The sequence below is a fragment of the Lonchura striata genome, chromosome 7, assembly GCF_050655825.1.
Source record: "Lonchura striata isolate lonStrDom1 chromosome 7, ASM5065582v1, whole genome shotgun sequence".
Classification (NCBI taxonomy): Eukaryota; Metazoa; Chordata; class Aves; order Passeriformes; family Estrildidae; genus Lonchura; species Lonchura striata.
In genome coordinates, this window is record NC_140709.1 from 16,215,523 (window position 1) to 16,230,100 (window position 14,578).

The window sequence follows — 14,578 nt, forward strand, 5'->3', positions numbered from 1 at the left end:
AGCAGGAAGAGATGAATGAGGTATCCTTGGAAAAGGCATACCATACAGCCCAGGGGCCCTCCATGAGTTTTGCTGAGCACTAGCAGCCATGATAAGTAATAGTGAGTAGGTTCAGTTAATTTTCTTGGGGGTGTCTCTTTGATACGTGTGTTTCATGAAGCAGTAAAACATGATGAGTAAGTCCCCACACCTCATAATGCAAATAGGAGCTGTCCAGGACAGGACCACAGTGCTCTACCCAACTAAGAACTGGAAAACACAAGTGCTGAGAAGCCCTGAGATGTAAAACAGCCCAAAAAAGAGTGAGAGCAATGCAGAGAGAGCAGGTCTGGCACTAGTGATCCAACACAATGCTCAGATCCAATTTCTGGCCTGGGAGCTTCCTTCAGAGCTGATCCCAGATCCTGGAGGGCAGAGTTCACCTCACTTGAGCAGCCAACATCTGCTCTGACATGGGCCAGGAGTCCCCCATTACTCACATACAGACCACGAAGGTTGTTACAGAGATAGTAGATGTGGGAGAACGCACAGCACCACCAGCCCTTTACTGCTGCTTTTCCACCCATACACAGGGCTGAGAAGGACTGGTCAGTGGGACCACAAGTTTACAGCAACAGCAAAGACAGGACAACCAGCATGTTGCACTGGACTTCCCATGTCAAGGGGGTTCAGCATCCTGCCACGCCATCAGTGACGGCAACAGGCAGCTACAGCAGGACAGCCCCAGAGATCATGAGCATCAGAGGAAGTGCTGGCCTCCTGCTGCAAGCTGCAGGGGTTCAAGCAGGTATTTCCAAGTGTGCTTGGCACATCTGCCAGCCTGTCCATAAGGCAATGGGCTCCCACAGCCTCTTTAAGAAGCAGGCATCTCCCTGTCAGGTAAAGAATGTTGCAGGTGCTTGGGGAAAGAAGCATCTCTGTAAGGAAACTGTCCTGCCAGCTGCAGACAGAACTTAAAGAAGCAGCCAGCACCTACCACCACAAAGACCCCCAGCAGAACACCCATAGTTGCCTCATGAGAGAATCAGACAGACCCACCAGTACATCTCTCCATTTTATTAGTGTAAATGCACCCCATCCCCCCTCCTTTCCCCCCTATTAAATACAAACCAGGAGCAGTGAGCGGCTCCTCAGTCGCTTTCTCCTTAGGAGATGCACAGCCAAACCCTCTGCCATGCCCATCAGTGCCAGGCACAATGCCTCTCGACCCTGAGGGCAGCCCCACAGTGGGGAGGGATCCCACCTCTGTCAGGAGGCTCTCGTCTGAGGGCTGTGACCTCCGACGTCCTATCAATACTGCGAAGGCCGAAGCGGCCTGGGTCATGGTTCCCATGGGGAGCAGCTCATGGTACATGAAATCAGCAGGATCCCCTCTGGCACCCCCTACACCCACCGGCCCCAGGGGCCCAAGTTCCTCACACCCCAACCAGACAGGAGCACTCCAGCTCATTGCCAAGTGGCAAAACCCCAAAAACAACATCCTTATTGCTCTTTTGGGATGGGATGTGCCCCATTCCACTGTCCAAGCTTGTGGCAGGCACAGGGGCACGTTCCTCCCTGTACAACCAGGCCAATGCTCCAATGGAGCAAGGAGCACATTCCCATCCCAGGACACTGGGAGAACTATGATGGATCACTCCAGGCCCTGTGGCAGTCACGGCCCTGCAGAAGGGGGACCTTGGGCTCTACATTTCCCCAGTTAAGGGGGGACAGCAAGAGACATGGCAGCCCATCTCCCCAGTGCTCAGCAGCAGAGCCAGGACAGAGGGATGGGGCCAGCAGCCACCAGCTCTGAATGAGGAGCCAGGCGTTCCAACTTGCAGCTCAGTGACTCTGACCCCATCGTGCCGGGGGTCTGCACAGCCATGGCTGTTTGAGAAAGACCCAGGCACCCTGGGCTGGCAGACCCCGGCCTGGGGAGCCTCAGTGGGGCACGTCACGAGCTTGGACACCAGCAATCTCTGCAGCCACTGCAGAAGGAAGACAGATTAGGGCAGGAAAAGAAGTGGAGTGGGCAGGCAGACATAACATGGCAGGGCCAGCCCCTCCACCATCCATGGTTCAGGTGCTGTTCCCTTGCTCCTGCTCAAAAAGGACCATGGCCAGCTGGGAGCGAGAGCCTACACCCTCCAGGCTGCTTTGCACACAGCGGTGGTAGATGTCCTCGCTCAGCCGGGGGTTGCAGGCCTGGTGCCGGTAGTGCTGCAGCAGGGCAGGCTCCACAGCCCGGAAGACATGGAGGTTGGAGTACTTGATGAACATGTCATAGATGTCCAGGGTCTCCAGGATGTCCTCATTCTCCTGCACGTCCCCTGCCATGCGAGTGCGTGCTGCCATGTAGTCAGCGTTGTAGAAGCAGGCTTCATGGAAGACGTCACGGTCAAAGCGCCCCATGTCCCTCAGCAGGTCCAGTGTGGTAGGTGGCACCTGGTTGTGGTAAGCAATGGCTGGGTTGTAGCCCTGGAAGTGTATGGGGAAGAAAACCTGCCAGTTGTTTATGGTGTTCATCCGGCAGCGGTTAAGGAAGTCAATGGTGACCTCTGTCCCCACACCAGCCACAAAGAAAAGCGTGTCCACAGGATGCTTCTTGGAGATAATGTCCATGACCTTGATTTGGGAGGGTGCATCTGTCTTAACACTGATCCAGGGGATCTTTACCTCTGCATACTTGCGCTCATACTCGGTGATCTGGGACTTCACAGAGGCAAAGATATCATTCTGGGTGACCTGCTGGGCCTCAAAGGGGTCATAAATGAAGAGGAAGGTGAGCACTGCATTCTCACTGCTCTCAAAAGCAGCTGCCGCATAAGCCTCCAGGAAGCGGGCGGCGTAGTCCCGGTCATGGGCCGTCAGCGGCAGGATGACATTGATGCGACTGGCCTCTGTCACATATGGCATGGGGATGATCTCCACCTCGCTGAGGGGCCGCACCAGGTGCACTCGCTTAGTGACAGAGCGGCTGTGTCCCTTCTGGGTGACCACCTCCACCTGCAGGTCCAGCGTGTACTCCATGCCACGCGTGGGGTCGAAGCGCCGGTAGCCGTTCACCAGCTGCTGCTTGCGGACGTGGAGCACTGGCTGGTACTTGCGGTTCAGCTCCTCCATGGCCGTGGCCACCACATCGGCCACATCTGCCAGATCTGCACCATGCAGCTCACACTTGGGGGAGCCATCCACACAGGCATAGACCTGCTCCTCTGTGAAGTAATCCCAGCGCAGCACCTCAAAGCGAGTTTTGGGCTGGAATGGGGGCGGGATGCCAATGGGCCATGTGGCGATGTGGTCTCCATCCGCAGACAGGCTGCTGGCATTCTGGATCTCCATCTGCAAGTCAAGAGATGGACGAATGAGAGCCAAGGCAGGCACAAGCTAATTCCAGCTCTGGCAGCACTCAAGCTGATTTCTGATAGGCAGATATTAGCCAGAGCTGGCTCAAAAAGCAGTACCAGAACAATGCTGCCCTCAACCGTACTCCTCTCCAGCATCTCAGGTTTTCTTCCACACCCTACCCAGCCTTTGTGACAGACCTCTGCACCCTTCTGTCTTCGTCACCCTGAACCACCACTGCATCTCCAGGACATATTTAGATCCAAAGCTGCTTTCCAGACAGCACCACTGCCTCTGTAGCCATGTGAGCTCAGCTGATCCTGTCTAAGAGCAGGATCAGTGAGAAACCCACAGAGAAACCAGAAAGCCTGCAGGGATGACAGACAGAACCAAGACCCTCCCAACCAAGCCAGGTCTCACCTGGAGCTGCTGGATCTCCTGATAGGTTCTCTCAAGCTCCACCTGTGCGAAGTACTTGTGCAGCCGATACATCTGGAGGGGATCCAGCACAGGGTGGACAGTGAAGGCGCTCTGGAAACGGAGGTTGGTCTCCCGTTCGGGGTCTGCGTTCTTCCCCAGCTCAAAATATTGGTAGTGCAGACCCTGTGCCAGCCAGGAAAGATAGGTAGGTCACAGCCAGCCCCAACCTGCACTCCCACACCACCAGATGCCAGCACAGCAAGTTCAAAGGATGTCAGGGTGCAACAGCTAGTCCTCCCAGGGTAGAGAGAGCCCAAAGGGAGGAGGGAAAACACTGGGCCAGGATCCAGCCATCTCTGCTGCAGGACCTACCTCATGTTCCTCAGCACAGTTGACACCCGTGTAGTCAATGATGCAGCGGCCCAGCCACTCATCAGGCCGGGCACTGAGGATGTCATTGCGGCAGCTCTCCAGGTGCTGCTGCAGGAGCAGGAGGAGGCTGCGGGACAGCAAGTAGCCAAACCCTCCATAGCAATAACGTCCCTCAGTGTCCCCACCGATGAACTCCTCAGGACGACCCAGGTAGAGGTGGGTGTCAATGCTGAGGTGGGCAACCAGGCGGTTGATGCGGTGCGCCTCCGTGTAGGTATCGTCCTGCACCAGGAAGAACCAGTCGAAATCGTTCACGTAGTGGTCCAGAAGGTACCTGACAGTCTGGTACATGTTCCAGATGGGCCGCTCGTCACTGTGCGTCACCACCGTCATGCCATGGGGCACCTTGCGGCCCCGTGTGCCGGTGAAGTACACCAGGCGCTCCAGGCGGTGGGCCAGCGTGCGGTTGACAGCCACCCCCAGTGTGTTCAGCGTGCTCTTGGAGGTCAGCACACCCACAAAGAGCCGCTGCCGCATGCCCAGCTCAGTGCTAATGTACCGGGTCCTGCAAGAAGAAGACAATGTATGGCTCCTAGGGCACTGCACCCCACCCCAGCCTGCACCTCACTGATGTAACCAATGGCACCCACCTCGGTTCTTCGGCAGGAACTGCTCCCAGGCTTCAGCCTTGCACAAAAGATATCACCCCAGTGTCACTAGCTGCCACTACACATGTCTCAGAGGCACTGCAGAACACTTTGCTGAGGTTCCCCATCAATTTGACATCAAAGGAGACTACCTTCCCATAAGCTGGCCAGTCCAGCTCTAAACAGATGCTCTCAAAAGGCTGAGCACAGCTAAAAGCAGAAAACAGGGCTGTACAACCCAGCTCTAGCAGGAACATGATGCACCAGACACCCCAACCATGAGGCTAGCCCCAGCCAGGTCTGAACTGGGAAGCACCTTCCTGCCACCCCTGCCAGTCATACTACTCTAAAGCAGGCAGGCAGAAGAGCCCGTGCTGCCCTCCCTGGGGAAGCCAGGCCCCACACAGGTTGCTGAAGACAGCAAGGGGGCTGGTTGTGTCCCCCTCCCCACCACGGCCCCCAGCTGTTGCACTCACAATGACTTTCAGGTTTAATTCCCCCAGTCTGGCGCAGTAGCAGGAAGCGACCCCCCCCCCCCACCACGTCCCCCAGCCGCCTCCTGGTACACAGTGGCCCCATTCAGCCCCCTCCATCCGCCCACCACCTCGCCAGGACAAGGAGGCCCTTTCACTGCCTGCTCCCTGTCATCCAGGGGACGCTGGGATGGGGCTGCAGCCGGCTCCGGAGCAGGCTGGCGTTTGCAGCACTGGGTGGGGACGTGCCACCAGTGGTCCCTCCAGACAGGAGGGGACCGTCGCAGGGTGCCCGGCAGCACGTGCTGCAGCAGGCAACCCTCGCACAGCGGGCACCAGCATGGGCTGGAGGCTCTCCGCTGCGGGCTGGGGTTAAGGTGAAGTTGGGCACACGGCAGGAAAGGAAGCAGCTGGGAAAGGCACTCTCAGTGAGAAAAACCCGTCTGCAGCCCTAGGTGGCTGAAAGGAGGGCAAAGCATACCGCTAAACCTCCTGTAAAGCCCCCCTTGGAAGTCCCCCCGCCCCGCCACGGCAGGTACCTGAAGCTCGCCCGCAGCTACCCCCAGATAAACCCCGGCGAGCGGCGGCCCCAGCCCCCAGTCCGGCCCGGCCCGGCCCCCCCGCACCTGACGGCCTTCTTGGCGGCCCTGCCGGGGCTGGGCGGGCGGTAGGGCACGACGCGGGGCTCCCAGGTGTCAGCGCCCAGCGCGGCGGGCACGGCGTTGGGCCTGCGCGCCGCGTTGCCGTTGGCGGGGCCAGGGGGCGGCGCGGGGCCGCCGTCCGGGTGCGGGCGGGTGGCGGGGCGCGGCGGCGGCCCGCAGGGCTCCTCCACCCAAGTGACGCTGAGCAGGCTGAGGGTGAAGCCCAGCGAGACGCCGATGGCGACGGGCCCGGCGGGCCGCAGCACCGACAACACCAGCGACAGCCGCATGGCCGGGACGGGACCGCGACCGGGGCCGGCTGCCGCTGCCGCTGGCGGCGCCGCCGTCCGACGTGTCACCCGCGGGCCCCGCCCCGCCGCGCGTCACCCGCCCCGACCAATGCCCGCGCTGCGACCGACGCGTCACGGGGCGGGGCGACCAATCGGGGGGGAGCAAGCGTGGGGGCGGGGCCAGGTTGCCGGGAGACCGCGGGGCAGCGGCGGGGCCGGGGGCGGCGCGGCGGGGCTGCCCGCACCCCCCGCACCCCTCATCCCGCACCCCCCGCACCCCTCATCCCGCACCCCCCGCACCCCTCATCCCGCACCCCCCGCACCCCCCATCCCGCACCCCGCGCCCCGCACCGCTCCCCGCACCGCGTACCCCGCACCGCACTCCGCGCCCCGCACCGCGCACCCCGCACCGCGCAGTCCGCACCGTCGCCGGCTGTGCCGCCGTGAGCGCCCCCGGAGCTGCGGGGCAGCAGGGCAGCGCCTCAGGCCCACAGAGCGGAAAGCGCATCCGCCGGGGACCGGCACCTGAGAGGGCTTTAGGGCGCATTTCCCCGGCCTTTTGTGCCCGGGACACGAGGACCTCCGCGTGGCCGTGTGTCCTCTCCCCGGGTAGCCCAAACCAAGGCGCTGGTAAATTCATGGTGTGTTTGAAGAGCCACGTTCTCCAAACCGCCGCCCGAGGGTCGTTCCCTCGGTGTGGATGGTGCCTGAGTCGTCGGGGGACCAGTGGGGGCTGAGTGTTTGAGGTCGGAGAGCACAGTGTGGGCTGCGGGCTGCAGGAAGCAGCTGGGCACACCGGGTGCCTGGGGAGAAGGCATACCAGGAGAGAAACGGTGGCTGGAAGACCTTTGGATGCACAGAAGCAAACTATCCCGGGGCAGGAGGCGCCAGGAGATCCCAGCAGCAGGACCCTTTATCATGTGTTTCAAACGGGAGCAAAGGGAGCTCCTCCAGCTGGGGTCGGGTCACCATCCCACTCTGAACTGTCTTGCAGCATAGACGCACCATCGCACCGGCCACCAGGAAGAGCCCCTGGGGCAGAGCTGAAAGAACTGTTTCAGGGCAGAGCTTGCAGCACAAACGGAGCTTCCAGCACAAGAATGATCCAACCCAGAAGCTGCAAGGCAAGCAGCTCTACATGGCTGCTCAGTGCCAGGCATTGCTGAATAAGGACAAGAAGGAGGACCTGGCCTTTCCGCCCATTCCCAGCCCATGGCTTCACGTCCAAAGCCTTGCAGCCTTTGGGACTCTAAAGTACCTCTGGATTCACTCTGGGTGGGCAGTCCATTCCACCCTCCCCATGAAACACAGCCCCCTTGCCCCAGGGAGCACCAGCAGCCACAGAGCACTGCGGGGCACTGAGGGCATGTGGGGACCCACTCAGCTCCAGGATCTCTTTCATTTTCTAAAACAAAGCAGCCTGTTTTCATCAGAAAGCAGTTGGCAGCATCCACCCCCCAAAATACAAGACCATCATCTAAGCTCGGCTGCTTTTCATAGGCCTTTTTACTCTTGAATAGACCAAGACAAGCAATAGGCAAAAACAGTCACGTGGATGGCAGATTAATGAAGAACATATAAAAACTAGAATCAGAGAGAAAGCAATGGGATGAGGAGATACCACAAGGAAAAAAAGGTTCAGAGCTAAGAAAGGAACAGAGATGTTCCATGCAGAGAGGTCAAAAAACAGCCATTGATGATAAAAACCCAAAGTATCCTGTTTTCTGTACATAGCAAAATGCATTCGAAATAGAGATATTTGATTTCCTTTATGGGTTGGAATATATAACTTTAGCCACCTTACACAAACCCAGATCATTTTATGTGAGTGATGAGAGGTTTCATTCTGAAATGACCCTGTTGATTTGAACTTATATTCAGATAGAGGTGCAGCTCAGATAAAGTAATGAAGTTTCCAGAGTCTGAGCTCAGGAAACATGCATGGGAAGCTGAGGGCAGAGCACACACCTCCCCAGGGCTTGCTTGGCAGTGACTGAGCCCAGGGCCCCCATGCCTGGCAGCCTTGGAAGATTCTGTAGGGAAGTAGCAGGAAGGCAGCAGTGCCGTTCCTCCAGCAGCCCCTTCTCAGCCCCCTGCCAGCTGCAGCTCCCGCCTTTGTCTCCCCAGTGTTGGCATGGGGCTGAGAAGGGGCTGCCAGAGGGAACAGCAGCTGCTGCCAAGAGTCTTCTCTGTGCCAGGATTTCCCGGGGGTCCCTAGGCACTACAGCCAGGAGGTGCCAGCTCCAGAGAGCTCTGCCCCTGCAGAGCACCATGTCCCCCCACCTGCTTGCCATGGCTGTATCTCCCATCCACTCATGGGGGACAGGGGGGCAGCTGCTCTAGATGCCTCTGACACATACGTTTGCCCCTCCTGAATGCAGGCACTCCAGTCCCCATGGCCCTGGCACAGTGCCTTGCACACTGCACTGCCAGGTCCCACCTGACACAAGATTATCCTGCAGCTCCCACATCCACACCCTGCACCCGTACTGCCCTGTCCCCGCACACTGTGCCGTGGGGCTCGCAGCCCTCGCAGCCGCTGTGTGCCGAGCACGTGGCACACAAAGCCCAGCCCAGGGTGTGCTGCGCCACACTGCACACACAGCCTTGGGCTGAGTCCCCGGCACAGGGCACGGCACCCTGTGCGCACCCCAGTGTGCACTCCGGTGCGCCCCCCAATGTGCACCCCACTTTACACTGCAATGTACACCCCACTTTGCACCCCAATGTGCACCCCAATGCGCACCCCAATGTACACCCCAATGTACACCCCACTTTACACCCTAGTGTGCACCCCAATGTACACCCCACTTTACACCCTAATGTACACCCCAATGTACACTCTAATGTGCACCCCAATGTACACCCCACTTTACACCCTAGTGTGCACCCCAATGTACACCCTAATGTGCACCCCAATGCACACCCCAATGCACACCCCAATGTGCACCCCACTTTACACCCTAGTGTGCACTCCAATGTACACCCCACTTTACACCCTAATGTACACCCCAATGTACACTCTAATGTGCACCCCAGTGTACCCCCCACTTTACACCCAGTGCCCCCCACTTCACCCCGCCTCAGCCCCGCCCCCTGCAGAGGCCCCGCCCCCGTGGCCCCGCCCCGGCGCGCGGTGACGGCGCGGTGACGTCAGCGGAGCTGTCCGCTCAGCACCGCGCGGCGGCCGCGCCGCCACCATGCGCGGGGTCCGCGGCCGGGAGCGCCGGGAGCGCCGGGCGCCGCGGGGCCGCCGCCGCTGCCGCGCCGGGAGCGCAGGTGGGAGCGGGCGGAGCGGCAGGGGGGGGCAGCACGAGGGAATCCGGCAGGCGGGTGACGCGCCGGACCCCTCGGGGGAAGGGCTGGGGCACCTGGTTCCGATCCTTCCGTCGTCCGGCGGAGCGAGCGCGGAGCCTCGTACGGGCGTGCGGGGCACCCGGCGCAGCGCCCCCGGGACCCCCGCCCCGAACAAAGAGAGGGGCGGAGCGGCCCCGCGCCCCGGCGGCCTTTGCGGCCGTCGCTCGGCAACGCCGCGCCCGGCCCGGGGCCCGGCAGCCCGGCTGGGGCAGCGGGGCCCGGCCGGGGGGCGGCGATGGGGGCGCCGCGGCGGGGCTCTGCCCCGGGCGCTGCTGCCGGCCCCCGCCGCGCCGTGGCCGGCGGGGAGGGGAGGGGGCTCGGGGCCCGGGGCGGGCGGCAGCAGGTGGGCAAGTCCCGGCGCCAATGAGCAGGCGCTGGGCTCCCCTAGCAACAGTGCCCGCGCCAATGGGCGCCGCGGGCCGCCCGCCCGCTGCCCGCGGCCCTGCCCGGCAGCCCGTGCCGTCCCGTGCCGTCCCCGCTCCGGCCCGCCAGCCCTTCCGCGCCGCATCCCCGCTCCCCTGGGCCGGCGGAGCGCTGCTCTCACTCCACGCACCATCGCTCGTCCCCAGCAGGGCCGGAGCGTCGCTCCTGCGCTCTGCGGGTAAAGTCCAATCCTGCTTAGCGTCTCCCCGGGGGCTCGAGTAGGGGCTCAGCGCTTGGCTGCCCACTCCCTGCCCGCCTGCTTCCTTGGGATTAGGCGCTGTGCTCGGCTTCACCACGGGGACTTGCCGTGGCTGGTGTTGCCTTCCCCAGCCAAAGCGAGGAAGGAGCTTGTCGGCAAGGGTTGGGATGCCAGTGGAGCCCGTCTGGGCAGCAGCAAGATGCTGGGCAACAGGAAGCCATGCCTGCAGCCTTTGCCCTCTTCTCGCCTCCTTCCCAGAGCGCTGTTTTTGTGAGCTGTCCTGAACTGGCCGCATAAACTTGGCACTTGGCAGGAGTGATGCTGGCCTGGGGACAATTTGTGACAATAAACCCATTCTGAACCAACTGAGCCTATAAAGGGACTAGGGGAGTGAAGGGGTGATAGAACTGGCTCCAGGTGGGAGCAGGCAGACGGATGCTGTAATTAGGTTTAAACTGAAGCTGGATCAGTATTTGCAGGGGATTATGACCCCTCCATCTGTGTAGGCACTGCGGGGGGCCCAGTAACTGTTTGCTCAGCATAGCCACAGCATTACAGGTGAGCCCTTGGGTAAGGGGCAGTGTCAGCTGCAGCTGGTGCCCTTCCAGCCCCATGGATTGGCATGGGAGGGCTGGATCTAGTGTGAAGGCCCAATTTGTTTTTACAAGGACAGTGGGAGCTGGAGCAGAGATGAAAAATAGCCAGAAATATGATTAGAGGATTGGAGAAAATGCCTTTGAGTACAAGCTTAAAGAGCTCAATCTGTTTAGCCTATAAAAATAGAAGACTGAGGGGTGACTTAATTACTGAGCATAATTACTTCACAGGCAGAAAATACCAAGTTGTGGAAGTCTTCCGTTAATCGAACAGGGAAAGGGTGCTGGAGAGGCATGGGCAGGAAATTGAAGCCACAGACAAATTATTAAGCGACACAAAGCTCCCAGAGATACAGGCAGACTCTCTGGGGACAGCACATCCCTTCAGCCACATGTTGGGTGACAGTCTGCGCCCCCACTGATGAGGCTGTTCCCCCATTACCTCCCTTCCTACCCACATAGTGGGGGGACAGAGCAGGATTTCTGACAGCCAGGTGCTGAGTGGTGGCATCGCTGCCAGGCATGTGCCACCAGTTCCTCCATTCTCCTTGTCTCTCTCCCATCAGGTGGGGCGAGTGCCAGGACACAGTTCTGCCGGTGGGCTATGAGGCAGGAGTGGAGATTTTGATGCCTCTCCCAGGAGTCCCCAGAGCCATGACTGCAACTGTGCAGACGCTGCGGTTCAAGCTGCTGCCGCACGAGCCAGGCCAGGAGTGGGGGCACAGCTGCCAGCAGGAAATTGAGCGTCGCTACCAGGTGGTGCCCTCAGTGGTGTGCGCCATGTGCTGCCTTTTTGGCATCATCTACTGCTTTTTTGGTGAGCCAGGCCAGCCCAGCTGCTGGTGGGGCAAGTGGGGAGGAGGGCAGAGGGGAGTTAGGGGGTGCTGGCCATCCACTCCCTAACTCTGGTGGTCTCTCCACAGGCTACCGCTGCTTCAAGGCTGTCATGTTTCTGACGGGTCTGATGTTCGGCTCTATCATCATCTTCATGCTCTGCTACAAGGAGCGGGTGCTGGACACACAGCTGAGCGTGGAGGCCTCAGTGGGCATTGGGTTGGGCATTGGAGTTTTGTGTGGGCTGGTCACCATGCTGGTGCGCAGTGTTGGCCTCTTCATGGTGGGGCTGCTCCTGGGGCTGCTGCTGGCGGTGGCCACGCTGGTGGTGATGGAGCAATTCTACCACCCACCAACGGTGTGGATCCCCATCGCACTGCTCTTGGGTGTGGGGATGCTCTTTGCTGTCCTTACACTGCAGTGGCAGCGCTTCTTCACCACCCTCTCCACCGCCGTCTTCGGCAGCGCCATCATGACCGTCACTGTCGACTACTTCATCGAGCTCTTCCTCCTGGTGCAGTACATCTATGAGCGCATCAAGGTGGCCCCTGCTCGCCCCGTGTGCTGGTACAGCTGGGTCATCCTGGGCATCTGGCCGCTCCTCACCACACTGGGTGTCCTGGTCCAGTGGAAGGTCACAGCTGAGGGCTACTCCCATACAGAAGGTGTGTGAAAGTGGGGCAGATGGGCATGGCACAGGGTGAGTGTAGGAACTGGGAACTGGGGCTTGGGGTGGATGTTTCCAGCATGTGGTTCACAAGGATAGATATGGGGTTCAGGACACTGTGGCGGCATACCACCCAAGGGAGACCTGGTTGCACAAAGCTGGTGCTGGTTTGGCTGCGGGGATCGTTTGGATATGCTCTCCAGTGCTCACACGCTGCTTTGCTCCACAGTGATCATCAGCCGGCAGCAGCGTCGCGTGCAGCTGATGCGCATCAAGCAGCGGGAAGACCGAAAGGAGAAGAAGAAGAAGCGGAGACCCCACCACCCACCACCCCACCAGCACAAAGCCCACCCCCCCGAGCCTGCTTACCGCCGCAAGCCCAACCCTGTGCGCCGCTTTGATGGGGACGTGCTCTCCCCCGTGAGTCCCGCAGCCAGGGTAGAGATCTCCCCCAGTCTCCAGAGTCATTCCTTCCCTATATCGGTGGGCTGGGGCATAGAGAGGTGCCCAGGCACTGGCAAACATCTGAGCTCCTTGAGGGATGAAACTGGGGTGTCCCAGAGACTGAGCAACTCAAGTTGGAATGGGCCATTCCTACCATGGAGCGCTTCAGCCTTTGCAAGCAAATGAAAATTGCTGGCCAAGAGCACTGTTGGCATAGCAGTAATAAGCAATCGGCAAGGTGCAAAATGCCGAGGGGAGGGATCAGGCTGTGCTCCCTGCTGTGGCCAGTTACTGGAGGGCCTAAGTGCTGGGGATTTCACTGGGCTGTTTTTGGAGAGGGCAAGGAGGGGCTACAGCAGCATTTAGGGTGGGGTGGAGTGGTCCAGGAGCAGAGCCCCCCTCACTTTCTGTTCCTCTCTCACAGAGCTACATCCAGAGTTTCCGAGAGCGGCAGACAGGACCATCGCTGAACAGCCTCATCGCCAGCTCCCATGCCGTGGTGGACCTGGACTATGACTGCAGCTCCACCGTGCCCCTCACCTCGGGCTCTGGCCCTGCTGTGAGGGTATAAGCCAACCCAGTGACCTCAAGCAACACCAGCACCCCAGCCTGCTCTGACAGAACCCCTGAGACAGGCAGGGCTTTGTCCTCGGCACCAAGTGGCCACTTGTGGCTTAGGGCTGCAGATGGAAACCTTTCTTGGAGACACATGGGACTTGTCTGGGGAAGCCCCAGCTGCCAGTGGGGCACAAAGGTGCTGGGGAAGCCCTTTGGCAGGGACTCAGCCCAAGGACCAGAACCCATGGACGTGCAGTGCAAGTGGCTCTGCTGGGGTGGTGGGTCCCTGAGCCCCCACCTCTGTGCATTACCCTGTGGCCCGGGCACGCTCATCCTGCATCTTAACGTTTCCCCATATTTGAGCCCCCCCTTCCCAGGAGCAGCTCCCCACCCCATTGCACCCCAGCAACTCCCCAAGTGCCTGTCCCCTATGTTCCTTCCTCAAAGAGCAGGTCCCATGGCCCTTTTCCCAGCAGGGAATCCCCCGAGCATGTGAGCCCTGTCCCACCCTGTCCCCAAGAGCAGCTCCCAGGCAGTGCTTCCTAAAACCTGCCTCCTTAGAAGATCCTCCTGCCCTAGCCACCTTCCCTACACCCCAGAGCGGCTTGCCACTCCTTTTTCCCAAGCTGGAACGGGGTGGTCTTGGGGCAGACTGCCACGGCCAGGTGGTTCCCAAGGTGATGCTGGCAATTGGTGCCTGTCCAGCAGGAGCTGCGCTGGCAGGGTGCATCCCCCACAAAATGTTTTGATGGGAGACAGGACATTGGCTCCAGCCGTTGGGCAAAGGCTGGGCTGCCTCAGGGATGCGGGGACCCCTGCAGCATCAGAGACCGTCGCTGTTTTGCTGGCGACTGGATTTTTATAGTGGCCAGGGGACCCTGGGGCAGGGCAGGGCAGGAGCCCCTGCCCAGAGCACTGCTGCGGGCAGAGGCTCACGCCTTGTATATATTTCTCTTGCTGTGATTTGTATTAACTTATTACGGAGTGAGCCAGAATTCCCCATGGCCAGGCAGGCAGGATGGTGGTGAGACTGGACCGGGGAGCCCTCTGCTTTGGGAGCACCCCCAGCCCAGCCCAGCTGGCCCCGCTGCCCCAGGAACTGCATGTTTCTGCCAGGCACCCCGTTCCCGCAGCGTTGTGCTGCCATCCCCCTTTTCAGTCTCTTTTGTAAATGTGCCAAACGCTGTTGAGGCCTCGGCCACACAGTAAAGAGCCTTTCGGAGTCTGGCGTGCAAAGCCAAGGACTGTAGGGGGGGCAGGGGTGAGAGGGGCCCAGAGGGCTGGGCTTCCAGGGATGCTGAGTGGGATGTAGAGTGGCGCCACCACCTTT

The 14,578-nt window shown here is 60.3% G+C and overlaps 2 protein-coding genes across 4 annotated transcripts; one reads left to right on the forward strand and one right to left on the reverse strand.

Annotated features, from left to right (window-relative positions):
- Positions 1-1,041: 1,041 nt before the first annotated feature.
- CHPF (chondroitin polymerizing factor) lies at positions 1,042-6,224 on the reverse strand. 2 transcript variants are annotated; one of them, XM_021526266.4, is made up of 4 exons: positions 5,866-6,224; positions 4,120-4,684; positions 3,748-3,930; positions 1,042-3,324 (listed from the first exon to the last, which is right to left on the reverse strand). In XM_021526266.4, exons 1-4 carry the CDS (start codon positions 6,168-6,170, stop codon positions 2,062-2,064), a joined length of 2,316 nt encoding a protein of 771 aa, XP_021381941.3. In that variant the 5' UTR covers positions 6,171-6,224; the 3' UTR covers positions 1,042-2,061. The 2 variants fall into 2 exon arrangements, with proteins under 2 accessions (XP_021381941.3, XP_085441163.1); XM_085585037.1 differs by lacking the exon at positions 5,866-6,224 and adding an exon at positions 4,770-4,891.
- A 3,110-nt stretch (positions 6,225-9,334) lies between these two features.
- Positions 9,335-14,470, forward strand: TMEM198 (transmembrane protein 198). 2 transcript variants are annotated; one of them, XM_085585044.1, is made up of 5 exons: positions 9,335-9,449; positions 11,312-11,562; positions 11,669-12,244; positions 12,476-12,684; positions 13,115-14,470. In XM_085585044.1, exons 2-5 carry the CDS (start codon positions 11,373-11,375, stop codon positions 13,259-13,261), a joined length of 1,122 nt encoding a protein of 373 aa, XP_085441170.1. In that variant the 5' UTR covers positions 9,335-9,449; positions 11,312-11,372; the 3' UTR covers positions 13,262-14,470. The 2 variants fall into 2 exon arrangements, with proteins under 2 accessions (XP_085441170.1, XP_021381943.1); XM_021526268.4 differs by having other exon boundaries at positions 9,384-9,449; positions 12,476-12,666.
- The last annotated feature ends 108 nt before the right edge of the window (positions 14,471-14,578 follow it).